Below are 14,157 nucleotides of genomic sequence, written 5' to 3' on the forward strand. Positions count from 1 at the left end.
CATGGCAAAAGTTATCAAAGACCTGCCTTCAAGAACACAACTCTTTATTTGTTTTTACTGCTGTTCTCTGTGTCTCTGCACTGGACGCTGCCTCCACTGGAGTCGGTTTCTGGCACCATGGCCCCGTATTTGTCTACACACCAACAAATGCCTCTCTTTCGCCCCCTGGAGGGCTTACACTGCAACATAAAATAATTAACGTGTAATGGTTAGGCAAAAAACATTAACATCTCTGTAGATACTATACAAAATCCAATCCCAATTTGAAAAAAAGTTCAAACACTGTGTAAATTGTAAATAAAAGCAGAATGCAATGATCTGTAAATCTCATAAACCCATATTTTATTCACACAATAGAACAAATGTAAATTTTTAGACTCACAAACTGTATTATTTTAAGGTAAAAATAAGATAATTTAGAATTTTATAGCTGCAACACATCTCAAAAAAAGTTAGGACAGGGCCAAATTTATTACTTTTTAGCATCCCACTCTTCTTTAAAAAAAATCTTTATATGTCTGGGAATGAGGGGAATAGTTGGTGGAGTTTTGCTAGAAGATTTTCTAGTGTTCTATGTTTGTCTGATACAGAATTCTAGCTGCTCACCCTCCTTGGTCTTTTTGTTGCATTTTTTTATTTATATGTGCCAAATGTTTTCATATGGGGAAAAGTCTGGACTGCAGGCAGGCCAGTTCAGTACTATAAATCATTTACTGTGAAACTCTGCTCTTGTAATAGATGCAGTATGCGTTAAACATTGTCTTGCTGAAATATGCAAGGCTCTAAAAAAGACATCTGGATGGAAGTATATGTTGCCCTAAAACATGTACAGTGGGTACAGAAAGTATTCAGCCCCCCTAAATTTTTCACTCTTTGTTATATTGCAGCCATTTGCTAAAATCATTTAAGTTAATTTTTCTTCCTCATTAATGTACACATAGCACCCCATATTGACAGAAAAACAGAATTGTTGACATTGTTGCAGATTTATTAAAAAAGAAAAACTGAAATATCACATGATCCTAAGTATTCAGACCCATTGCTCAGTATTTAGTAAAAGCACCCTTTTAATTTAATACAGCTCCTTCGATATTGTTGGATAACAATATTGTTGGAAGGTAAACCTTCGGCCCAGTCTTGAGGTCCAGAGCACTCTGGAGAAGGTTTTCGTCCAGGATATCCCTGTATTTGGCCGCATTCATCTTTCCCTCGATTGCAACCAGTCGTTCTGTCCCTGCAGCTGAAAAACACCCCCACAGCATGATGCTGCCACCGGCATGCTTCACTGTTGGGACTGTATTGGACAGGTGATGAGCAGTGCCTGGTTTTCTCCACACATACCGCTTAGAATTAAGCCCAAAAAGTTATATCTTGGTCTCATCAGACCAGAGAATCTTATTTCTCAACATCTTTAAATCCTTCAGGTGTTTTTTAGCAAACTCCATGCAGGCTTTAATATGTCTTCCACTGAGGAGAGGCTTCCGTCGGGCCACTCTGCCATAAAGCCTGGTGGAGGGCTGCAGTGATGGTTGACTTTCTACAACTTTCTCCCATCTCCTGACTGCATCTTTGGAGCTCAGCCACAGTGATTTTTGGGTTCTTCTTTACCTCTCTCACCAAGGCTCTTCTCCCCCGATAGCTCAGTTTGGCCGGACAGCCAGCTCTAGGAAGGGTTCTGGTCGTCCCAAAAGTATTTCATTTAAGGATTATGGAGGCCACTGGGCTTTTAGGAACCTTAAGTACAGCAGAATTTTTTTGTGCCTTGCCACAATTCTGTCTCTGAGCTCTTCAGGCAGTTCCTTTGACCTCATGATTCTCATTTGCTCTGACATGCATTGTGATCTGTAAGGTCTTATATAGACAGGTGTGTGGCTTCCCTAATCAAGTTCAATCAGTATAATCAAACACAGCTGGACTCAAATGAAGGTGTAGAACCATCTCGAAAAAGATCAGAAAAAATGGATATCACCTGAGTTAAATATATGTCCCAGCAAAGGGTCTGAATACTTAGGACCATGTGATATTTGTTTTTCTTTTTTAATAAATCTGCAAAAAATGTCAACAATTCTATGTGCTATGTGTACATTTATGAAGAAAAGAAATGAACCTAAATGATTTTAGCAAATGGCTGCAATATAACAAAGAGTGAAAATGTAAGGCGGTCTGAATACTTTCTGTACCCACTGTATATACCATTCAATTTTGATGCTGCTTTCCAGATGTACAAACTGCCCATCCCATAGGCATTAATGCATTCCCATACCTTCAGGTATGCAGACTTCATCTGACCATAAAACAGACGACATTTCAGACGTCCAGACATTTCTTTATTTCTGAACATGGTAAACTGTGTTTACAGACGGTGATTTTTAAAAGGCGTTTTATGCAGTGCTTTCCATTACAGAATTATGTTTTTATTGCAATGCCACCTGAGGGCCTTAAGACTCTCTCTCTCTCTCTAAGAAACTTTTAATGCCTAATCATGTTGATGACTTGTTGCCAATTAACGTAATTAGTTGCAAAATGGTTCTCCAGAAATGTTGACACAAGGGTTGAGTTGGGTCCATGGATACATGCTGTTGGCTCCAAATTCTAGACCTACAATCTGTGTGACTCAGCAGAGATTGAGATTTGTCAAACCATTTTTTATTAAACTGTTCAGCTGAGCTCATAGTTTTCTTGGCTGACAGACGTGGATCTTTGCACAATTGTCTGCTGTTATAGCCTATCAGAATCAAAATTAGAATCAAGTTTTTTGGCAAAGTGTGTTGACACATTTGATTCCAGCTGTTGGTGACACTCAAAAAATACAGACAAAAATAATACTATACAAGACAATACAGACAATACGAGACAATATAGACAAAACGAGTTTTAAACAGAACACAAAATACAGAGTATATGACAGATCAGTAATGTACATAAAATGTGAGAGTGCCTGGTAGTACAAATAGCAGTATTGTGCGTCACGTAAGATAGAGAGGTTACAGTAGAACTTTTTTACAATATATAGCAGCAATAGTGTGTGTAACATATGGGGATGAAGTGATTACTGACTGTTCTGAAAATGCAGTACTTATAAATATGAAGCAGGGCATATAATTATGGTCAGTTGTTAATGAGGGTGATTGCCTGAGGAAAAAAAATAGTAGGTAAAGGGAGTAGGTAAAAGAGTATAAGTAGGGAGTAGGTAAAACTCTTAGTGCCAGTCCCAAGGCCGGGTAAATGGGGAGGGTTGCGTTAGGAAGGGCATCCAGAGGTAAAATATGCGCCAAATCAAATATGCGGATCACAAATGAGAATTTCATACCGGATCGGTCGAGGCCCGGGTTAACAACGACCGCCACAGGTATCGTTAGCCGACAGGGTACCGGTGGAAATTGGGCTACTGTTGGCCTGAAGAAGGAGAAGGAGAGGAGGAAGACGTCTACAGAGACGGCAGGGAAAGGAGCAGTGTAGGAGAGTGGAGGTTCGGGTTGGTACTTTAAATGTTGGTACTATGACGGGTAAAGGGAGAGAGGTAGCTGATATGATGGAGAGGAGAAAGGTAGATATGCTGTGTGTTCAGGAGACCAAGTGGAAAGGGAGTAAGGCCAGGAACATTGGAGGTGGATTTAAACTGTTTTATCATGGTGTGGATGGAAAGAGGAATGGTGTAGGGGTGATTCTGAAGGAAGAGTACAGTAAGAGTGTAGTGGAGGTGAAGAGAGTTTCTGATAGGGTGATGATCGTGAAGGTGGAAGTTGAAGGGATGATGATAAATGTCATCAGTGCCTATGCTCCACAAGTTGGCTGTGAGATGGAGGAGAAGGAAATATTCTGGAGTGAATTAGATGAAGTGGTAGATGGTGTACCTAAGAAAGAACGATTGGTGATTGGGGCAGACTTTAATGGGCATGTAGGTGAAGGGAACAAAGGTGATGAGGAGGTGATGGGTAGGTATGGTTTTAAGGGGAGGAATGTGGAAGGGCAGATGGTGGTGGATTTTGCTAAAAGGATGGAAATGGCAGTGGTGAACACTTATTTTAAGAAGAAGGAGGATCATAGGGTGACGTATAAGCATGGAGGAAGGTGCACACAGGTGGACTATGTGCTATGCAGGAGATGCAACCTAAAGGAGATTGGAGACTGTAAGGTGTTGGCAGGGGACAGTGTAGCTAGACAGCATCGGATGGTGGTCTGTAGGATGGTTTTGGAGGCGAAGAAGAAGAAGAGGAGGAGAGTAAGGACTGAAAGAAGAATAAGATGGTGGAAACTGAAGGAGGAAGAGTGTAGTGTGAGGTTCAGGGAAGAGGTCAGACAGAGGCTCAGTGGTGTTAAGGAGGTGTTGGATGATTGGGCAACTACTGCAGGAGTGATGAGGGAGGCAGCTAGAAAAGTACTTGATGTGACATCTGGAAATAGAAAGCAAGACAAGGAGACGTGGTGGTAAAAATGAGGAAGTGCAGGAGAGCATAAGGAGAAAGAGGTTGGCAAAACAGAAGTGGGATAGACAGAGTGATGAGAAAAGTAGGCAGGAGTACAAGGAGATGCGGCAGCAGGTTAAGAGGGATGTGGCGAGAGCCAAGGAAAAGGCATATGAGGAGCTGTATGAGAGGTTGGACACTAAGGAAGGAGAAAAAGATTTGTACCGATTGGCCAGGCAGAGGGACCGAGCTGGAAAGGATGTACTGCAAGTTAGAGCAGTAAAGGATGGAGAGGGAAATGTGTTGACTAGTGAGGAGAGTGTGTTGAGAAGGTGGAGGGAGTATTTTGAGCAGCTGATGAATGAGGAAAATCAGAGAGAGAGAAGGTTGGATGATGTGGAGTTGGTGAAGTAGGATGTGGATAGGATTAGTAAGGAGGAAGTGAGAGCAGCGATTAGGATGATGAAGAGTGGAAAGTCGGTTGGACCAGATGACATACCGGTAGAAGCGTGGAGATGTTTAGGAGAGATGGCAGTGGAGTTTTTGACCAGATTGTTTAACAGGATTTTGGAAGGTAAGTAGATGCCTGAGGAATGGAGAAGAAGTGTGCTGGTACCGATCTTTAAGCATAAAGGAGATGTGCAGTCTTGCAGTAACTACAGGGGAATTAAGTTGATCAGTCACACCATGAAGTTATGGGAAAGAATAGTGGAAGCCAGGCTGAGAGAAGAGGTGACCATCTGTGAGCAACAGTATGGTTTCATGCCGAGAAAGAGCACCACAGATGCCTTATTTGCATTAGGAATGTTGATGGAGAAGTATAGAGAAGGACAGAAGGAATTGCATTGTGTATTTGTGGATTTAGAGAAGATGTAAGACAGGGTGCCAAGAGAGGAGTTGTGGTATTGTATGAGGAAGTCAGGTGTGTCAGAGAAGTATGTGAGGGTGGTGCAGGACATGTATGAGGACAGTGTGACGGCAGTGAAGTGTGCAGTAGGAACGACAGACTGGTTCAGGGTGAAGGTTGGACTGCATCAAGGATCGGCCCTGAGCCCCTTCCTGTTTGCAGTGGTGATAGACAGGTTGACGGATGAGGTCAGACAGGAGTCTCCCTGGACTATGATGTTTGCGGATGATATTGTGATTTGTTGTGAGAGTAGGGAGCAGGTTGAGAAGAGCCTAGAGAGGTGGAGATATGCGCTGGAGAGAAGAGGAATGAAAGTCAGTAGGAGTAAGACAGAGTACATGTGTGTGAATGAGAGGGAGGGCAGTGGAGTTGTGCGGTTGCAGGGAGAAGAGCTGGAGAAGGTGGAGGAATTCAGGTACCTGGGTTCAACAGTGCAAAGTAATGGAGAGTGTGTTAGAGAAGTGAAGAAAAGAGTGCAGGCAGGGTGGAGTGGGTGGAGAAGAGTGACAGGAGTGATTTGTGATAGTAGGGTATCTGCAAAAATGAAAGGGAAAGTTTATAGGTCTGTGGTGAGACCTGCAATGTTGTATGGATTAGAGACAGTGGCATTGAGTAAAAGACAGGAGGTGGAGCTGGAGGTAGCAGAGCTGAAGATGTTGAGGTTTTCGTTGGGAGTGACGAGGATGGATAAGATCAGAAATGAGTTTATTAGAGGGACAGCGCATGTAGGATGTTTTGGTGACAAGGTGAGGGAGGTGAGATTAAGATGGTTTGGACATGTGCAGAGGAGGGACATGAATTATATTGGTAGAAGAATGCTGAGGATGGAGCCACCAGGTAGGAGGAAAAGAGGAAGGCCAAGGAGGAGGTTCATGGATGTGGTGAGGGAAGACATGCAGGTAGTTGGTGTAAAAGAGGCAGATGTAGAGGACAGGGTGGTATGGAGACAGATGATCCGCTGTGGCGACCCCTAATGGGAGCAGCCGAAAGAAGAAGAAGAAGAATCACATTATACTGTTTATATGCTGTTTTTTGCACCTCTCAACTGCTGCTACTGCTGTTTGTGCACTTTATAGTCCTCTTTTGCACAGTACTGTATAATCAGAGTATACAGTAGGTTTACTGGTCAGCAATATTTTGTATTTTGTGTTATGCGTATTTGTCCCACACTGTAAAAACCTGCTCCCCTCTGTAGGCATCCTCTGTGACATATCGAAGTTGTTTAAGTTTGGCTGTGAACCATGGCTTGTTGTTACTGAATGTGCAGAAGGTTGTGGTTGGCACACACACACGTCTTTAAAAAAAAAAGGTGTCACAGTGTCAGTCATTTCATCCAGACTGGCAATTCCAGCTTTAAAGACAGTCCAATCAGAGCAGTCAAAGCAGTCTTGTAGTTCCTGCTTTGCCTCACTGGTACATCTCTTCACTGTTTTAACTACATGCTTAGCAGATTTTAGTTTCTGCTTGTACATTGGAATAAAATATCCCAAGCAGTAATCGGAGTTCCCCATATGATCCAGTGTTATCTTCTCTTGTGGGTCAATTAATATGCTGCCTGTATTTTGGAAGTTCAAGGGTTGTCAATTCAAGGATAATGAAAAGAGAATCCGTTTTTTTTGTTGCTAAATGCCGGATATTTGGTTTGCCAGGTTTTGCAGTGCATTACTCACATTGTTCCATGAAAAGGTTTACAGTTTATGAACAGTGTTTCCAAGTTTGGGTTGCAGTATTTATTCAGCACTGTGATATGTGTACACTAATAGTCATTCATTTAGAAGCAGATTCCTCTGCCTTTCTTTTTTCCTCGATAGTGCCGTTACATGATCCACTCAGTGTGCTCAACTGGAAGCCTGAGAGAAGTAATCCGCTGTCTAAGATTGAGTGACTGAGCCAAGTTATAGTAAAACAGAGAGCAGCGGAGCATACAAAGTTTTTCTTTGTTCCATTAAGAACAATCAGTTTGTCAGTTTTGCTCGACAATGAGCGGATATTTGACAGGTAAAATTAATGGTAGTGCAGTTCTAATTTGCCACTGTCATAGCTTCACTAGTGCATTGGCATGTTCCCCCTGGCTGTGTTTCTTCCATGTTCCATAGAGAGCAGCTGCTCCTCCAACTAAGATCTCTGAAAAACACTGCAGGTTTGTAAAAATCTTGATCACTATCCACCAATATGTGTATTCTGAAATGCTTTTCTGTATGTTTTTTCTTTATCGCACCACTCTCACTAAACTCTAAAGTCTTTAGTATATGGAAAATTACAAGACAGATAGAAATCCTCACACCCGCCCACCTAGAACCAATGATAATGCCACAGTAAGAATAATAGAAAATTATGATTTTTCAACATGTACTTTGCAGCTTACATTTTCTTTTAAATCCTGACCAATCGGCCAGTCTCTGCTGAAAAGAACTACCCCCATAAAATAATGCTGCCACCAACATGCATCACAGTAGGTTTGTATGTTAGCATAAAATAGTATGTTTTGGATAATGTGCTCTATTTGCATTTTGTCCAATATAGCACTTGGAGTGCAGGACCAAAAGGTTAATTTTGGTCTTATCAGACCATATCACCTTTGTTATCTGAGGTCTGTTTTTACATTGAGCAAATGAGACTATCTTGCCACTTTGGCCATAAAGGCTAGCTTTGTGTAAAGCTTGTGATATAGTTGTTACTTGCCACATGTTTGGTTTCACCAAAGTATAATGGTATACTTTAAGGGACTGATCACTTCACCAAACTTCCCTTGAGCAGATATGCTGAAATGGTTGCTGTAATGTGAGGGGTATACTTACTTTTGTGAGATATTGTGCATATACGCACACTACCGTGTGTGAAAGTTTTAAAACACATTTTTCCTGTTTATTTTTTTAAAGGTGTTCATCCATAATAAGTCCAGTAAATACCCTATAGGTTATGTTAGAACAGACTGTGTTACTAAAACCGCTTAAGAGATTATTTTGGAAAGTTTTGTACTGCAGGAAGTAGTATATTGCTCTCATAATGGCGAGAACAAGGCAATTACCAAAGGAAGACAGGCAGAAATTATAAGCCTTTCCTTCAGAGACATTTTAACAAAAAAAGCCAATGTGTCAGTGAGTACTATTTCCTACACCACCAAAAGGCATTTTGAAATTAAATGAAACCCTGACCTGAAAAGGTCTGGCAGACCCAAAGCCAAAAGAGAATTAAAAAACAAGTTTCTGAATTTTAGGCAGTTTAATTCACAACAGATTCAGGCACTGCTGAACACTGGTCAAAGTAAGCTGCGTTCACAGTTTCAATTGGGAAGAAAAGACTTCATGCTGCAGGGATGACAGGTCAATTGGCTGTAAGAAAGCCATTGCTAAAATGGCAAAATAGCAAAATAGGAAAAAAAGACAGTCAGTGAACTACTGATCAGCTTAACAATGTTGAGGGTGTGTAAAGGACATTAAACTATGGATGCTTGATGCTTGACTTCCTTCTGCTTAGACAGAAGTACTTTTACTAGGACCGCATGCAGCTAAAAGTACACTTTCGGATTATGTAGCATCTCTGCATGTTCCTTCTGTGTCAAAGCAGTCAAAGATTTCAGTGTTATTATTGACTCTAGTCTTTCCTTTAAGGCTCATGTGAATACCATTACCAGGATAGCCTTCTTAAGATAGGATAAGATAAGATAAACCTTTATTTGTCCCACAGTGGGGAAATTTCTTTGTTACAGCAGCAAAACAAAGAATAAAAACAAATGCAAATTTATAAAAAAGAATATACAAAGAAATAAAAACAGAGGAATAAAAACTAATAATAATAATAATAATAATAATAATAAACAAAGAAATACAAATAAATGCAAATATATAAAAAAGAATATACACATACTATAATAACAGTATATACACAGTACAATGTATAAATATATGTATAAATACATGCCTTCCTGATCAGCTTGTCTAGTCTCTTCCTGTCTGCAGTAGAGATGCTGCTGCCCCAGCAGACCACTCCATAGAATATGGCTGAGGCCACCACAGAGTCAAAAAAGGTCTTCAGTAGCTCTCCTTGCACTCCAAAAGACCTTAGTCTCCTCAGCAGAAAGAGTCTGCTCTGCCCTTTCTTGTAAATTGCCTCAGTGTTGTCTGTCCAGTCCAGTTTGTTGTTTGGGTGAACACACAGGTATTTGTAAGAGTCCACTCTCACAATGTCCTTTCCCTGAATGTTCACTGGTGATAAAGTTTGTGCCTATGGAAATCCACCACCAGTTCTTTAGTTTTCCCCGCATTTATCTGGAGGCAGCTCCGTTGGCACCAGTCCACAAAGTTCTGTATAAACCTCTGTAGTCCCTGACATCATCATCCGTGATTAGACCGACGATGGCAGAGTCATCAGAGAACTTCTGTAGGTGACAGGTTGCTGAGCTGAACATGAAGTCTGCAGTGTAGATGGTGAAGAGAAACGGGGCTAGAACCGTTCCCTGCAGGGCTGCAGTGTTGCAGACAATCATGTCAGACTCACAGTCACGAGTCCTCACATACTGTGGTCAGTCTGTGAGGTAGTCCAGTATCCAGGCAGACAGATGATGGTCCACTTCCATGTACACCATCTTATCCCTCAGGAGCGCAGGTTGGATGGTGTTAAAAGCACTAGAGAAGTCAAAAAACATGACTCTCACAGTTCTCCCAGCCTTTTCCAGGCTGTTTTCCATATCTGTGGCACCTTTCCCAGCTTCAGGCTCAGGTCAAACATGTACAGCAATATGCCGCACAGCTGGTCTGCACAGGTCTTAAGTAGCCTGGAGCTGATGCCGTCTGGGCCTGCAGCCTTCCTCGCTTTGATCTTCCTGAGCTCCATTCTCACCTGGGCTTCTGTAAGGGTCAGTGTGTATTGGATGGAGTGTTGACTGGAGAGAATCGGGGGGGGGGGGGGGAGTTAGGTGTGTTGTGTATTGTCTTTGAGCTGATAGCTGTGCAGAGAGAAGTGGGACTGGAGCTGCTTGCTGTGGAAGCAGAGAGGGTGGAGATCATTCACCCACTTCTGGTCACCCTTAGCCTGAAAAGAAGTGGGTGAATGATCTCAATCTATTCTTTAACAGATTCGATCAGCTACCCTCCCCTGCCCCCATCCAGTCCCCCCTGCTGCAATCCTCCCTCTCTTTCACCTTAGATTTATTGCTAAATTTAGAAATATAACCCTAGGATGCAGAAAACCTAGTTCATCAGTTCATCCTTATTTGTTTCCCAAAATGCAATTTGGTTGCAGCATATAAGAATATTACTAGACATATCAACACATAAATCAAACACAATTTCTAAAAAAAAACGTTTTACCTTAAATGTAAAAACTTTAGCCGATGGGATAAATGAAAGTCTAAAACGAGTTTTTTACTACTAGGAGTTTGATACCACTTGCCAGAGAGTAGGATACTCTTGATACAGAGGGTGAGAATTATTTAACAAAATGCCCTGGGCTTTACCCAACACCTATGGTATAACTGGGCCATAGTCATCTGCTTTCTCCCTGTAATTTTACGTCCTTGGTAAACAATCGACTCCAGACAATCATCAACCACAGGACTATGCATAGAGTCCTCCTCACTAAGTAAGCTAACAATTATAGAATCATTAAAAGAGGACACATCCTAGTGAAGACCCATTAGATGATACCAACCATTCGAAAAACATTTAATTGACTCTATGTTCTTTGTACAAAGAAATCAAAAATTCAACCTGCAAGACTTAAAAACAACCCAAAATTTACTAAATAGCTTTTCGATTAACATATGTGGCTGAATGGTATTTAAAGCGGATGAAAAATCCATAAAAAGTAATTTAGCAAATTTGTTCGGCTTATCCAAGTGCGAAGTATTAAGTGTAAAAGCATCCTCTACACCTCACTTAGCCCCATATGCAAATTGAAGGGTGTTTGAGAACTCTGAATCTTTTGCATAATTTCTCTCTTTACTAATTTTTAATAACTAAATATGTAAGTGCCACAGGTCTAAAGTCATCTAGTGTCTGTACATTTTGATTTATGGCACTGCAGTCACCATAGTATAGTCTACCTACAAAACTGCATCTTAACTGAATCTGTTAAATATTGCGCTCTTATACTGTCAGGGTGCGAGTGAAACAGGAGGCGGTAGCCGGAATACAGCTCGCTCGGGTTTAATGACAAGATTGAGGGAGAGAGATACACACAAGCACACACACACACACACACACACACACACACACACACACACACACACACACACACACACACACACACACTCTCACACACACGGCAGTCCTTAGGTTGAGAGAGTCCGAGGTGCACTTGGGGAGAAGACCCTACAGAGGATAGTGAGGACAGCTGAGAAGATCATCTGAGTCTCTCTCGCCACACACCCCTTACATACACTTTTCACTCTCCTACCATCAGGAAAGCGGTTCCAAAGCATTCGGGCTGTCACATACAGACTGTGCAACAGTTTTTTTTCCCCTTAAGCCATCAGGCTCCTCAACACACAGAACTGAACTCATGCACACACACTCAACTGTGTTACTGATCTGTACAACCTGGACTCAAACACACACCCATACTCATTCACACATCCATGTCTTCAGCACCACCCATATTATATTACTTTATTATTACAAACTGTTATATGCTGTTTTTGCACATCCTTGTGCAAAAAAACAGCTGTTATTGCTGTTTTGCACAAATCCTTTTGTTTGCATTTTGTTTACTTACAAGTACTTACAAGTTCTCCCTGCACAACCTACTGTTTACTATATGTTTTGTGTTTTTCTCCTACACTGTCTTGTGTTGTCTTTGTCTGTCTTGCACTGTTTGCACCAGGTTTCACACGATGCACTTTATGTGGCGAGGACACTTACTAGTCCTTAGCTCTGTATTTTCTGTTATGTAGCTTTATGTTGTTTTATGTAGCACCAGCGTTCTGGGGGAACGTTGTCTCATTTCACTGGGTACTGCGTCAGCTGTATATGGTTAAAATGACAATTAAAAGCTTCTTGACTCTTGACTTGATGAGAGTTTTTCAAGCTGTCAGAAAAATACTTCCACAGCATGATGTCTCCAGCATCATGCTTTATTTTTGGGAGGGTTTTGAGCAGATGATGAGCAGTGCCAGATTGGCTCCAGAAATAACATTTAGAATTGAGGCCAAACATTTTAATCTTGTTTCCACCAGACCAGAGAATCTTGTTCCACACATTCTGAAAGTCCTTTAGGTGCCTGTTGGCAAACTCCAAGCAGGCTTCTATTGGTTTTGTACTGAGGAGAGGCTTTTGTGTGTATCTCTCTCTCTCACTCTTGTCATTAAAACCCGAGCGGCTGTACTCCGGCTTCCACCTCCTGTTTCACTCGCACCCTGACAGAATAACGAACCCCTGAAAAGGAATATATATAAAAAAATTTAAAAAAAGGAGGAGGAAAAAGAAGCCAGGGACATTATCGGGTTGCCGCCGTGGTCCCGGAGTAATCCAAACCTCGGATGGTGGATTCGCTGTGCCACGTTGAAGCGACGGCCAAGCTCCGCCTGTGGAAACACCCGGAAGCACGCTGCCGATTCATCCTCGCCGGCTCGGGAACATGCAAGCGCAGCCGCGCCACACCCCCCTGCGAGTCTTCTGGAATTCCCGGCTCGCTTTCCCGGCGATATGGCAGAGTGGAACGGTTTTATATGGAGTGTGGGTGAATATATGAGTTTCTATCCCCCCTCTTACCCCACCGAAACAGCTAAAATCGCGCTCCATATCTCTCTCTTGTCTGGAGACTCTCTCTGTCTCGCCAGTAAGCTGTGGAGCGCATTCGGAGGGGATTTCCGCCCGTGCGCTCATTTCATTGGGCTTCTCACGGGGATGTTCTGGATGAATCCGGCGGATCTGCTTTACAGCCCCCTCGATTCTGGGCGGGCTTCGCTCCGCTCCAAAATTTCCACTAGCGATCCGCTCCGCTCTAGAGTTTCCACGAGCGCGCCGCCCTGTTCCGGGGTTCCCGTGGGCGTGCCGCTCCCACTCCAAGCGTCTATGAGCGCGCCACTCCACCCCAAAGTTTCAACAAGCGCGCCACCCTGTTCCGGGGTTCCCGTGGACGCGCTATGCTGCCCCAGGGTTTTCAGGAGTGCCGCGCTCTGCTTAAGAGCTTCCCCGAGAGCTTCACTTCGCTCCTGGGCTCCTCAGAGCACTTGACTCGGCTCCAGTGTCCCGCCGAGGGTGCGTTACATCGTCACCTGGGTGCGAAAGGGTACGTCGAATCGCCGCCTGGCCGCGAAAGGGACGTCAAACCGCTGCCTGGCCACGAAAGGTACATCGTACTGCCGCCTGGCCGCGAAAGGAACATCGCGCCGCTGCCTGGCCCGCAAAAGGGACGTCGTACCGCCGTCTGGCCACAATAGGGACGTCGTACCGCTGCCTGGCTGCAAGAAGGAGGTCATATCGTCTCGAGCTTATCTGTCGGCAACGTCTCGCCCCAGAGCTCCTCCGTCGGCGTCTCGCCAAAGAGCTCCTCCGATGGCGGCGTTTTACCAAAGAGCTCCTCCGATGGTGGCGAAGGGGTCACTGTGTTCCTCATCTCCGCCGTAGTCGTTGCACGGCCTCTGGACTCTGGCCTCTGGACTCGTCACACAGGCTTTGAACTCCGCCGTGGGCGTTGCTCGGCCTCTGGACACCACCGAGGACGTTTTTCTGCTCCTGGTCTCCACCGAGTGCGTCACTCGTCTCCGATCTCCGTGCTGGACATCACTCTGCTCCAGACCTCCCTAGTGGGCGTCAATCCGCCCCTGATCACCGACAAGGGCATCACTCGGTCTCTGGTCTCTGCCGTGAAGGTCGCTCAGCCTCTGGATTCTGCTGCAGGCGC

At 43.5% G+C, this 14,157-nt stretch overlaps 2 protein-coding genes across 2 annotated transcripts in view; one reads left to right on the plus strand and one right to left on the minus strand.

Moving 5' to 3' along the window:
- wbp4 (WW domain binding protein 4) overlaps positions 1-14,157 on the plus strand; it is a 218,884-nt gene that overhangs the window by 144,255 nt on the left and 60,472 nt on the right. The gene's annotated exons all lie outside the window — the stretch shown is intronic.
- The window catches only part of igfbp5a (insulin-like growth factor binding protein 5a), a 42,658-nt gene that overhangs the window by 83 nt on the left and 28,418 nt on the right, over positions 1-14,157 (minus strand). The window contains exon 4 of the mRNA XM_083534476.1: positions 1-179. This exon is cut by the window's left edge and continues 83 nt beyond it. Within this exon, the coding sequence (XP_083390602.1) occupies positions 45-179 (135 nt within the window). The 3' untranslated portion in view covers positions 1-44. The remainder of the gene's footprint in view (positions 180-14,157) is intronic.

The sequence above is a fragment of the Silurus aristotelis genome (genome assembly GCF_946808225.1).
Source record: "Silurus aristotelis genome assembly, chromosome: 2".
Classification (NCBI taxonomy): Eukaryota; Metazoa; Chordata; class Actinopteri; order Siluriformes; family Siluridae; genus Silurus; species Silurus aristotelis.